The following is a 13,535-nucleotide window of genomic DNA, read 5'->3' on the forward strand; positions in this document are numbered from 1 at the left end:
ACACTATTAGACTTAAGATCACAGATAACACCAAACACAATTGTGGTGGGTGACTTCAATACCCTACTCTCACCAATTGACAGGTCATCCTGGCATTAAAAAAAAAAAAAAAAAAAAAGAGACATCTGGATAAAATGATGTTATGGAACAAATGGACCTAACAAATATCTACAGAACATTCCACCCAAGTGCTGCAGAATACATATTTTTCTCAGCAGCACATGGAACATTCTCTAAAATAGACAACATATTAGGACACAAAGCAAACCTTAACAAATACAGAAAAATTGAAATAATTCCTTGTACTCTATCTCATCACAGTGGGATTAAACTACAAATAAGCAACAAGAAAAACTACAGAGGATACACAAATTCATGGAGACTAAACAGTACACTACTGAATGATGCATGGCTCATTGAAGAAATCAAAAAATTCATTGAATCAAATGATAATGAGAACACAACATACCCAAACCTTTGGGACACAATGAAGGCATTTCTAAGAGGGTTATTTATAGTTTTAAGTGCCTATATTAAGAAAGTTTGCAAGCAAACAACTTACTGCTTCACTTTAAGGCCTTGGAAAAAGACGAATAAGGTAAACCTCAAATCACTAGATGGAAAGAAATAGTAAAGATTAGGGCAGAAATTAACGAAACACAAATTTAAATATATATATAAAGAATCAATGAGGGCTAGAGAGTTGGCTTAGCGGCTAAGTGCTTGCCTGTGAAGCCTAAGGCCCCCAGTTCGGTTTGAGGCTTGATTGCCCAGGACTCACGTTAACCAGATGCACAAGGGGGTACAAGTGTCTGGAGTTCATCTGCAGTGGCTGGATGCCCTGACACGCTCATTCTCTCTCTCTCTAGCTGCCTCTTTCTATTTGTCATTCTCAAAGAAAGGAAAGGAAAGAGTATGGTAGGGAGGGGAGAGGAAGGGACAGGAGGGAAGGGAGGGGGGAGGGAGGGAGGGAGGAGGGGAGGGAGGGAGGGAGGGAGGGAGGGAGGAGGGGAGGGAGGGAGGGAGGGAGGGAGGGAGGGAGGGAGGGAGGGAGGAAGGAAGGAAGGAAGGAAGGAAGGAAGGAAGGAAGGAAGGAAGGAAGGAAGGAAGGAAGGAAGGAAGGAAGGGAGGGAGGGAAAAAAAGAAAGAAAGAACAAATGAGGGTTCCACAGCCAGGACTGCAGCCAGCCTTGTGCAGGTAGCGGAGGGAGCAGTGGAGGGCTCCAGTCATACTGACAGTTCCACAATCAAAGCCCGCCTAGAATTTGTCTGTGACACATTCTCAGACCCCTCCCAGTCAACTCAACATCAGCTACTTCTCTGTGACTGGGTCCAGATTCAGGTCCTCTCACAACAGACTTTATTGGATCCACCCTCAAGAGGACTATACCAGGTTTTCCCCACTACAGCACTGTAAAGAGCCAAGGCCTTAAGACTTGGATACGTGTCTTATGGCGGCAAGAGTGCCAGCACCAACAAAAGACTCACTGGACCCGTCAGCTCCTCTGTTCACCAAGCATAATACCTTGCCAGTAAGGCAGAGTGAGCCGAGTGCCTCTGGGTGACACCACCACCTGCTGATAACACACAAGGAAAAATAACCCACTTAGACTAGAGCTCTAGCCTTTCTCCAGAAGCTGGGATTTGATCTGAGGTCTGTGCTGCTAGTGAGTGACTGATAAAAGTTATAGACTGGACCGGTCTATTGAATTCAGAGACTGCATTGCAACTGACAATGAAATCTTGAAGAATTGCACTGAAGTGTGAGCCAAATTCAACACTCTTCAGGTAATGTTGAACTGAGAAATTGCTAAAACCTGTAATAGGACTGACTTGCTGTACCTGTTACTGTTGCCTCTTGATCTTACATTGCTCTGTGTTGTCTTTTTAAGTCCAGATGTTCTCCGATAATTCACACTGCCCTGATTGTGGGCAGCAATGGCTTCCTAGTTTAGAAGTAGGCCATTGGTTACACCAAACTGAACTTGTTGAAAATGAGTGTTACCAAGTGTTCTTAGACCGCATTAACAGGGCCAATTACTGCCCTGAATGTTACACTAACAATCCTGCTAACAGAAGCCTTGTTCTTCCTTGGTCTTTTCCACTTGAGTGGGCACCCCAAAATCTCACTAGGTGGACCTTTGAAAAGGCTTGCTATTCATTTCTTCTGGGTCCTTCACTGGTTACAAAAAGGATACATGACTCCAGACCAGCTGGTTTTAATCCTGTACTGCAATTAATCTTGACTAGAACAGTCAAAACCTTAAACAAAAAACTTCGCCAAAGCAAGTAACTTCTGTAAGTAATGGTCATGGAGGTAGGGATTTTTTTTTTTTTTACCAACAGCCCAGGGAAGATGATCAATAACTAACTCATTTCTTTTCTCTATGTCTTTTTTCTTTTCTTTCTTTCTTCCTTTTTTTTTTTTTTTTTTTTTTGGTGCTGGCCCTTATGCATGCTAGACAAGTGTTCTGCCACTGAACTGCACTCCAAGCCCTTATTTTTACATCTGACTTGATTGTCCCTACTTTGGAATTCCTTAAACTGATGAATCTGCTTCTGTGGTCTTTGCATATCTTGTTCAGCATAAATTTAATCAGTATTCCAGTCAGGCTCTTTATATGAAACCAGATTAATTGTAATTGCTATAAATTATATTTTGAACCTAGCTTACTCTTCCTGAAAACTTACAGTCTTACTTACTGACATTTGATAATATTGTTCTGGAGGAAAGGACCCATGCCCTATGCCCCATAATTGTTTTTCTAAAAAATAAACTTTTGTGAGAAAGAAAAAAAAAAGAAGAATCAATGAAACAAACAGCAGGTTCTCTGAAAGGATAAACAAGATTGATAAACCCTTAGCAAATCTGACCAAAAGAAACAGAGACGAGACACAAATAAGAGATGAAAAAGGCACCATTACAAGAGATACCAAAGAAACTCAGAAAATCATGAGGACATACATTAAGAATATGAGAATATATATACTCCACCAGGTGTGGTGGCACATGCCTTTAATCCCAGCACTCAGGAGGCAGAGGCAGGAGGACTGCTGTGAGTTCAAGGCCACAATGAGACTACATAGCGAATTCCAGGTCAGCCTGAGTTATATAGCGAGACCCTATCTCAACCCCCCCCCCAAGAATATACACTCCTCTAAGTTTGAAAATCTGAAAGAAATGGATGATGTCCTTGATTTATATGACCTACCAAAATTAAATCAAGATGAGATAAACCATTTAAATAGACCTATAACAAGTACAGAGATCCAACCAGATATTAAAACAAAGAAACAAACAAAAAAATAACCTCCTGAAGACATAGATTGTTACTAGAAATTTTTCAGTGCCAGGGATGGGATACTTTCCAGTGAATTGTTGGCCAGAGAGATCCTGATGACCTCAAAACATTATAGACTATTGCCAAGGTTCTTGGTTTCCTGCAAGAAACTGATGGTAAGACCCTACTGCTGAAGACTGCACATGCCTAGGTGGCAAAGTCACTGAGAAATCAAGCTGGGGCGGGGCTGAGCTGAAAGCCTTCTCCCTGTAAACCACCCTACTGAAAGCTGGAAAAAGCTGCAATGTATGCAGCTCTGTGGGAGACAGAAGTCATCAGTGATGAAAACAGTGGACATTGAAAGCCTTAAGTTTGGCCAGATAGGCCAAATGATGAAACGGGTGCAACAGTGGCATGTCTGCTCTGGGGGAAACCAACTGCTCTCTAATTGGACTGAAGGCCCGCTCTCAGACCTGGCAGTTCTTGCTTAGATGGAACCAAAATCTGTTTCCCTATAAATTTCACATGAAGGGCTGAAGAGATGGCTTAGCACTTAAGGTGCTTGTCTGCAAAGGACCCACAATGGAGTCTCCAGGTCCTATGTAAGCCAGATGCACAGGTGATGCAAGCTTGCAAGGTCCCACATGTACACAAGGTGGCACATGCATCTGGAGTTCAATTATAGTGGCTGTAGGTTCTGGTGCACCAAATCTCTCTCTCTTCCTCTCCCTGCTCACACACATACACACACACATTAAAAAAAAAAAAAAAAAAAAAAAGCCAGTATGTTGGGCTAGCCTCAAAAAAAAAAAAAAAAAAAATCCACACGAAAATTCAGTCCACCAGGTGACATAAAAGGAGCCAATCTTTTCCAACACAATTTCCATGCTCTCTCTTAAAAAAAAAAAAATTATTTTTTAGCTGGGCATGGTGGCGCACGCCTTTAATCCCAGCACTCGGGAGGCAGAGGTAGGAGGATCACCATGAGTTTGGGGCCACCCTGAAACTACACAGTGAATTCCAGGTCAGCCAGGACTACAATGAAACCCTACCTCGAAAAAAAACGATAGCAGCAGCAACAACAACAACAAAAAGTTATGTATTTATTTATGAAAGACAGAGAAAGGCAGAATGGGCATGCCAGGGCCTCCTACTACTACAAGTGAACTCCAGATACATGCACCACCATGTACATCTGGCTTACGTGGGTTCTGAGGAGTTGAACCTAGGTCCTTAGGCTTTGAAGGCAAAGACCTTAACCATTAAGCCATCTCTCTAGGCCTCCCATACTCTCTTAACTTGCTGCTTTTTTCAACCAAATATCCCTAGTTGCTTAAATTTTACAAAATGAAGAGAAGTAAGCGTTTCAAAGCAGTGAACTTGCACAGCACAGTGGTACACACCTGTAATCCCAGCACTTGGGAGGCAGAGGCTGGAGGATCAGGAGTTCAGAGCAACACTTAGCTATATAAGTGAGTTCAAGACTAGTCTGGGCTCCATGACACCCTGCCTGGTAAAATATAATACTGAGTGAAACATGCATCTGTGATCCCAAGGTACCTACATACAACAATAGGAGACAAAGCAAGGAGACTCAGAAGCTCGTGTGCCAACTAGTTTCATGTTTGTTTCAGACAAGTGGCCCTGTCTGAAAGAAGGCAGGAGCACAGAAAAGTGTCATTGCACTTGCACCTATATGCACACACACACAAAATAAAAATGTTCAAAGAAAATTTAAAACTTGGGGCTGCAGTATACAAACCCATCACCACGGTTTTCTCTCCTTTTCTTCCCCTCTTCTAGTCCCCTTAGTTAAGTGTGGTCCTTTCCCTTGTAACCCTCACTAGTGACCTCTGCTTCTCTCTCCTCCCTTCCCTTTGGCAGCTGCAATACCCGGTGTCCCCTGGGGGGACACGCTCAAAGGCAAAACCTCTCCTGAGTGCAGTCCTGTCCCTCAACCCCTGTCCTTTCCCGGTGTACTCTTTCTGCCCCCCTTGTTTTCTGTTCTCCTGTTCTTAGGAATTCCCAAGAGAGATTTACCATGTGGGAATGGAACAGATGCTAAAAGGATCTTGTTTTGTTTTAAATTCTGTGGTTCCTTCCCCTTCCTCCCTCTCCCATGCGTAAGACGTTCTGTGTAACCTTCATTAAATTTGGTACAAAACCACTCACCAGAGGTGTGGTGTCAGAAAAATAAAATATATTGTTTCTTACAAAAAAAAAAAAAAACTTGGGGCTTAGCGGTTAAAGCACATACCTGCGAAGCCTAAGAACCCAGGTTTGATTCTCCAGGCCCCACATAAGCCAGATACACATGGTGGCACATGCATCTGGAGTTCACTTGCAGTGGCTAGAGGCCCTGGCATGTTCATTCTCTCTCTCCCTCCCCCCCCCCCCGTCTCTAATAAATAAAAATAAAATCTTTTTAAAAAAGTAAAAACTGGGGCTGGGGTTTGAGGGGTGGCTCAGCAGATAAAGGTGATTCCTTGCAAAGCCTAATGGTTCAGGCTCAATTCCCTAGTGCCCACATAAAGCCAAATGAACAAAGCAGCACATGCATTGAGTTTGCAGTGGCAGGAGGCTCTGGTATATATCCATTCTCACCGTGTCTTCCTCTTTCTCTGTTTCTCTCTCTCTCAAATAAATAATTTTTTAAAAATTGGGGTTGGATTCTGTGTGAGTAGGAAGAAAACGCAGTAGCAGAGTCCAGTAAGCTAGAAAGGAGATATAAAGGGAATAGAAAGGGAGGGAGGGGGGACTTAATTTGGATGGTATTGTATATATGTAAGTAGAAGAACAGATTAATGAGGATAAAAAAGCCTCACTGAGGTCAGGGGAAGAGATTGAATAAAGGAAAGGTGAAGCGAGAGCTTATCAAAATCTAAGAGGATATAAATAAGTTGTATGGAAACCTACTTTTTTGGACAATGGAACACTCAGGAGCCATAAATTGTTACTAGAAAACTTTCAGTGCCAGGGATGGGATACCTTCCAGTGAGTTGTTGGTCCCTGACACCCCCAAAACAGTACAGGCTATTGCTGAGGCCTTTGGTTTCCCACCAGGAATCTATGTTAAGAGCCTATTGCTGAAGACTCCACATGTGTGCTGCAAGGTCACTGAGAAATCCTGCTGGAGCTGAGCTAACAAACCTCCTCCATGTAGACCAGCTGACAGAAAGCTGGAAAAAGCTACACTGTATGCAGTTGAGTGGGACAGGAGAAATCATCATTGTAGATACTCAGCAGTGGACACTGCAAGCCTTATATTTGGCCAGCCAGGCCAAATGAGCCAATGGGTGAAATAGTGTCATGTCTATTATGGAAGAAATCAACTGCTCTCTACTTTGACTGGAGGCCCACTCCATGGAAGGGAATATAGATATCCCTGATACTGAAAGCCTACAACAGGGGTAGTCATGAGCCCTAGGGGTGTAACGTTTGCTGCTGTCTGGCTAAATGTATGTACTATGCTCATCAATCTGCCCAGTAAGCACTTCTCTTTTTTTTTTTTAATTTTATTTATTTATTTATTTGAGAGCGACAGACACAGAGAGAAAGACAGATAGAGGGAGAGAGAGAGAGAGAATGGGCGCGCCAGGGCTTCCAGCCTCTGCAAACGAACTCCAGACGCGTGCGCCCCCTTGTGCATCTGGCTAACGTGGGACCTGGGGAACCGAGCCTCGAATCGGGGTCCTTAGGCTTCACAGGCAAGCGCTTAACCGCTAAGCCATCTATCCAGCCCTAAGCACTTCTCTTAATGTTCATACCCATATATTAATGCTGACTTCCGGTTAAGATGGTGGCATAGGAACCACGCCAAAGCAGCCTAGGGGTGAAAAAGCCAAAAAGAAAAAAAAAAACCGCAAAATGCACTCTTCTACTAAAAAGTGAGGTGTATAAGAAATTACTAATGGCAGCAGAGAAGTAGGAGGGATCCAGAGCACTCAGAGCCCACACAGGCAGGCAGAAGCGGCTTTAGCAGCGATGACACCAAGTCCGCGGGGCCACAGCTGCAAGGCTCAGCTTGAGCTGCAGGAAAAGCCAGGTGAGGGGATTTTCCACTCACACCGGAGCTCCTCGCAAACTCAAGAAACGTGGAGAACCACAGCAAACAACGGAGGAGCAGATCACAAGGTAGAGGATCATGTGGACCAGCAGAACTAGAGCCACCATCACAGCCTCCCCTTCCCCACCGCCAGTGCAAGCACCAGCAAGCACCAGAGACCAGCGGAAGGGAGCTCACAACACCCAGCCCTGGTGACCAGAGCAGCAATCCAACGACCCAGCCAGCCTACTTGAACCCACAGTGCACCAAAGAGGGACCCAAGCAGGAGCACAGCATAACTGAGACCAAAATCATCCCCCAAAATAACTGGGATTACACCAGGTCAGTACCCACCAAATAAACCTGGCATATAGGCTTGAACTGGAAGTGCTAAATGTACCTTCCATACCAGGATAAATTATATGTTAAATCTGATGGATGGGCTTGTTATTTGTTGCTTCTTGATTTATAGTGGCTTTGTTTCCTCTTCTGTTGTACATTAGGGAAGAGTCTCACTTGGTCACAAGCTGACCTGGAACCCTCAACAGACCAGAAATCCTAACCTCCTTGTTAACAGGATTAAGGGTGTGGGGCATCACACACCCTAAGGGACAATTAGAGGACCTGGTTGTCATAATACCGTATATTAATGCTACTCTCACTTTTGGTTATAGATCCTTCTCTTTTCAGATGACAGTGACTTTGGGATGACCCAGAAGGTACCATGGTGCTGAGAAGAAGTGACAGAGGAGTGCTCAGCACTGCAATATCTCTATCACACCTTCCAAGGCTCAGAGTCCATTGCGGAAAAGGTGGCAGGAATGTAAGGGCCAAAGAAAGGGTGGGACTCCTTATAACATGCTCCTCCAGACACAAAATCACTTGGATATCCATGACCTCAAAGTGCCTGACCCTATCTTCTCAAGACCATCATAATAGGAGGAAAAGATGATGGCATCAAATGAAAGAGAGACTGATGGGGGGAGGGGATATGATGGAGCGTGGAGTTTCAAAGAGGAGGGAGGGGCTGGACATGGCTCAAAGGTTCAATGTGTTGAAGCCTCCCAGACACTGGTTCATTTCCCCCAGCACCCACATAGAATTGCACATGAGAGTTTTTCTGCAGTGGCAGGAGACTCTGGTGCACTCATACACACACATATATGTGCAAATAAATTAAATAAAATTAAAAAAAAAAAACAGATAACAGGAGTGAAATATGACTGCCCTCAAGGAATGGGGAAATAGCAACCAGTGTCATTCATAAATAGGACATTTTAAGTGAGATAGAGAACCTCATCAAACTGGTAAGTTAGTAAATACCCACACATTTAATTTTTAACTGGGTTGGAGAGATGGCTCAGTGGTTAAAAGCACTTGCTGGCAAAACCTGACGCCCAGGTTCAACTACCCATATATGTTGGCACATCTGGAGTTTGTTTGGAGTAGCAAGAGGCTCTGCTACATCCATATACACACTTATACATACTCCCTCCCTCTCTAATAAAAATATGTGGGTTTGTTGTTGTTGTTGTTTTTCAAGGTAAGGTCTTACTATGTAGTCTCAGGGTGGCTTCAAATTCATAGCAATCCCCTACCTCTACCTCCCAAGGGCTGGGGTTAAAGGAGTGTGCCACGAGGCACAGCAAAAAATATTTTTTTTAATGTCTTCAAACTGTCGGGCATGGTGGCACATGCCTTTAATCCCAGCCCTCAGGAGGCAGAGGTAGGAGGCTTGCTGTGAGTTCAAGACCATCCTGAGACTACATAGTGAATTCCAGGTCAGTATGGGCTAGTGTAAAACCCTTTGTCGGGGAAAAAATGTTTCCAAACTACAGCTCCAGGTTGAGTAAGAGGTGAGAGATTTGTCTCAAGGAAACAGATGAGTGAAAAGAGGACACCCAACATTCTCCTCTGGACATGTGTGCACGTATCTCTCTCACACATACACACATACTCTCTCTCTCCCTACCTCCCCAGATATTGCCCAAAATACCTTGAGGAAAAATTATTCCTGGGTTGAAAATCACTATTTCAGAGTGAAGTTCATTTTCATTGACATGATCCCCTTGACTCTGTCTTATTCCTCCCCAGTGTTTCTCTACATAGTGCTTGGAAACCACTGCACTACTTACGCCCCTCACCTTGCTGCGTGGCCAGAAATGCCCTTGCTTCATCTTCATCTTCATCTTCATCAGACCCACGTAAGTCCCTGCTCAGACTCAGACTGAAATGTCTGCCTCTGAGAAACTGTCTATGTCCTTCTACAGTAGTCAACACCTGCTTCCTTCCCGTGTTCCTGCTACAGCCATTCAAAGCTCTATGCAGCATTTACCCACTGTGCTTTCATACTGACAGCCATTCTAGCAGTTTGTGTGTGTGTGGTGTATGCAGATGTGCACGCCTGTGCACCTACATGCAGAGGCCAGAGTAGAACACCAGGTGCCCTCCTCTGTCACTTGTAAGCCCCAGTGATTTTCCTGTTTCGAGCCCCTCAGCAGGGGTACAGGCCACACCCAGCTGTTTATGTGCATGCTAGGGATCAAATTCAAGTCCTCATACTTGCACACCAAGTGCTCTTACCGCTGAACCATCTCCCCAATCCCTCCAGCAGCTTTTCTATCCAAGCACATTAGGAGTATCCAGAATATCAGGTATATTATGTATGTATGTATGTATGTATGCACTGCACTATCCATTTTTCTTCAGAGTCTAACATTCACCCATGGCTTATTCTGTACCAGTAATTTGCTGACCTCCTTCTGGAAAAAGAAAAGCTAGACAAATAGATGTATTGCTACTAATTCCTACTACTTAGCCAGTTTTGCTTGCTAAAATAATTAAAACATAAAAGATGGAAGGTCCCCAGCATCCTCAGCCACATTTTGTATAATCCCAAAGAGCCTACAATGAGATGGGAGGCAGAGACATGAAAATTCCCAGGTAACTCAACAAAGACGTGAACAAGACATTGTCTTAAAGAAGGTGAGTGTGAGGACACATCTGAGGTTGTCCTCTGACTTCACATGTGCATCATGGTATGCATGTGTCCACATACATAAACACATACACCCCTCAAAAAAGAAAGGACAAACAAACCGAGGGCAGTGGTTATCTGTCAAGATTGATGCAGGAGTGCAGAAGACTTATAGAAGGAGTGCTTATTTTGCCCTCACTGACAGTGGTACTTTTTTTTTTTTTCTTTTTGAGGCAAGCCCAAGAAACTGGCCTTTTTTTCAAAATGCAGCAGAGCAAGAGAGAGAGATGGTAGGTTAGGACCTACAGCCACTGTAATCGAACTCCAGACCCATGTGGCCCCTTGTGCGCATGTGCAAGCTTGAGTGCATCTGGCTTACATGGGACCTGGCAAGTCAAACATGAGTCCTTAGGTTTCACAGACAACTGCCTTAACCATTAAGCCATCTCTCCAGTCCGGTGTTCACTCTTAGAAAAAGTAAATAAGGTCAACTTTACTCACACAGCTTCAACATGACTCATAAATCCAATATTACTTCTTCTTCAGTGCTGATGAGTGAAACCAGGCTAGTGTACTACCACTGAACCCAGTCTAATGTCGTTTTGAAAAGGAATATTTACATTTTTCAAATATAGGGTTTGTAGAAAACCATACCAAAATTTCTTTGTCCAAACTTAAGGTTTCAAACTGGCACAAATAATGAACATGGTGCTAGGAGTATGACACATGCCTATAGTCAGCACTCAAGAGGACGAAGAGTTTGCGGCCAACAGGGGCTACAGTTTTAGTACTGTAAGAGAAAGATCCTGTCTTTAGCCTGACCTGTCCACCTTCCCTCCCCACTGTGTGGCATGACAGTTGGCATCTCTCAGGTATTTGTCCCCCTTAGGTCCTGTATAATCATCAGTATCTGTGTTCAGGTATGAAACTTCACTGCAAGCTGGGCATGGTGGCACATGCCTTTAATCCTAGATAGAACTCAGGAGGCAGAGGTAGGTAGGAGGATTGCTATGAGCTCAGGGCCAGCCTGGGACTACAGAGTGAATGCTAGGTCAGCGTGAGCTAAAGTGAGACCCTACCTTAAAAAAGAAAAAAAAAGGAAAAAGCAGAGTTTTCAAGTTTGTTTGACAGCCAAGAAAAACAAGGATCTGTATTTCTGGTCAAGGCAACTGTTTAACATTTCACTGTTGGATTTATATTGGAGATTGTGGTATTTAATTTCCAGACTGGTGGGACAAAACAGGATTAGTGTCTTAAATAGCACACTCTGAAAGTTTAAAAATACAAAACTTAGAAAATTACTATCCCTGAATTTAAAAAGTAATCCACTTAGCTAGTACTGTGATCCAAGTTAATGAGATCTGCTTTCCTGTGGAAATGAGTTGCATGATGGCAGACTACTTAAGTGTTTACGTCACTGGCCACCAAACCCTTCTAATTCTAAAATTAAGACTGTATAAGTAAAAATGCACTTAGAGAATCTAAGTTATGGTATCATAGTATTAGAAGGCTTTATTCAGAGTAGCAAAAACAACAGACCAATCTATTTCTTTTTGTCAGCAAACATATAATGACTATTTTCCAGTGTTTTTACCCTGAGGTTAGGTCACCAGGCACTTCAAAACCCAAGACATGAACTAAGAGCAAGTCACATTCTGGCTAATCCAAGTAACTCCAAAAAGAGACCACTTTCTGGCCAGAAGATACTTCTACCAAGAAATAGTAATTTAGATCAAAACAATTTTTCCTATAAGACTTCTTAATAGCATGAGAACTACTAATAAAGTAGTCTATTATAGTTACTACTAAAGCAATTACTAGACTAAATAAAAAATCAATCTTTTAACACTGAAGTTTATCTAATATACTACAGGAGACCTAATTAATCTAGAATGAGTTCACATCATAAGTAATTTAATCTATTATTTAAGATGCTCATTATAAAAAGATATTTAGGGACTGGAGGGATGGCTCAGCAGTTAAGGTGTTTGCCTGCAAAGCCAAAGGACACAGGTTCTATTCCCCAGGACCCACGTTAACCAGATGTATAAGGTGGCACAGCATCTGGAGTTTGTTTGCAGTGGCTGGAGGCCCTGGCACGCCCATTCTCTCCACCCCCCCCCTTTCCTTCCTCCCTCTTCCTCTTTCTGTCAAATAAATAAAAAATAAAAGTAAAAAATATTGGGGCTGAGTGCTTGCCTGCAAAGCCAAAGGACCTCAGTTCAATTCCCTAGTACCCACATAAGCCAGATGCACAAGGTGGCACATGCATCTGGAGTTCGTTTGCAGTGGCTGGAAGCCCTGGCGTGCCCATTCTCTCTCTCTCTCTCTCTCTCTCTCTCTCTCTGTCTCTTTCCCCCCGTCTCTCTGCCTCTTTCCCTCTCTCAAATAAGTAAAAAATAAAATATTTTAAGAAAGAAAGAAATTTAGGGCTGAAGAAATAAATGGCTTAGCAGTTAAAGTGCTTGACAGTAAAACCTAAGGTCCCAGGTTCAATTCCCTAGTACCCACGTAAGCCAGAAGCACAAGATGGTGCATGTGTCTGGAGTTTGTTTGCAGGGGCTAGAGGCCCTGGTGTGCCCATTCTCTCTGTCTATCTGTCTCTCTCTCTCTCTCTCTGCCTCTTTATCTCAAATAAATAAATAAAACAAAATTTAAAAAGAAATTTATAAGAACCTCTGAAGCAAAGAAACACATGCAATTATATGCAAACATGTCTATTATGTCTATCTTTCCATAGCACAATATGGCAATCTCTTCAGAAGTACATTTAATTCATCTCCTTGCACTAAATGAAAACACAGAACTTGAATATCGGCTCCTTTAACGGTCTTCAGCCAGTTCACACATAAGTCCCAATGTAAACAATCCCCTCACTATGTATGATTCTAGTATTAGTTGTATGTTGTTCCACATTGTGACAAGAGAATGCAAACCAACCACTTCAACTGGGGCTCACAGAAAAAACAAAACAAAACACAGCAGGTATGTTTTCCAAAGCTGGAGGAAGACCCAGCCATGTCAGAACTTTTCAGCCCTGGTATTTAATACGGTGCCTAAGAGATCTTCAATAGCAGCTTTGATTCTAAACTTTTCCCCACCTGACTGGCTTAAGAACCTAACCCACCCCACACATCAAATCCTACCCTATTTCATGCACACCCATCATTATATAACTCTACTCAAAAGACCAAACAGGAAAAGAAAATGACTTTGCATTATACTAGTGCCC

General features: G+C 43.1%; 2 protein-coding genes across 3 annotated transcripts in view; one reads left to right on the forward strand and one right to left on the reverse strand.

The window, feature by feature from the left end:
* Psme3ip1 (proteasome activator subunit 3 interacting protein 1) overlaps positions 1 to 13,535 on the reverse strand; it is a 46,479-nt gene that overhangs the window by 24,782 nt on the left and 8,162 nt on the right. The window lies entirely within an intron of this gene.
* On the forward strand, positions 1,898 to 2,293 carry LOC101613874 (torsin-1A-interacting protein 2-like). The gene has a single exon (XM_045133380.1). It carries the CDS (start codon positions 1,898 to 1,900, stop codon positions 2,291 to 2,293), a length of 396 nt encoding a protein of 131 aa, XP_044989315.1.

The sequence above is a fragment of the Jaculus jaculus genome, chromosome 1 (genome assembly GCF_020740685.1).
Source record: "Jaculus jaculus isolate mJacJac1 chromosome 1, mJacJac1.mat.Y.cur, whole genome shotgun sequence".
Lineage (NCBI taxonomy): Eukaryota > Metazoa > Chordata > Mammalia > Rodentia > Dipodidae > Jaculus > Jaculus jaculus.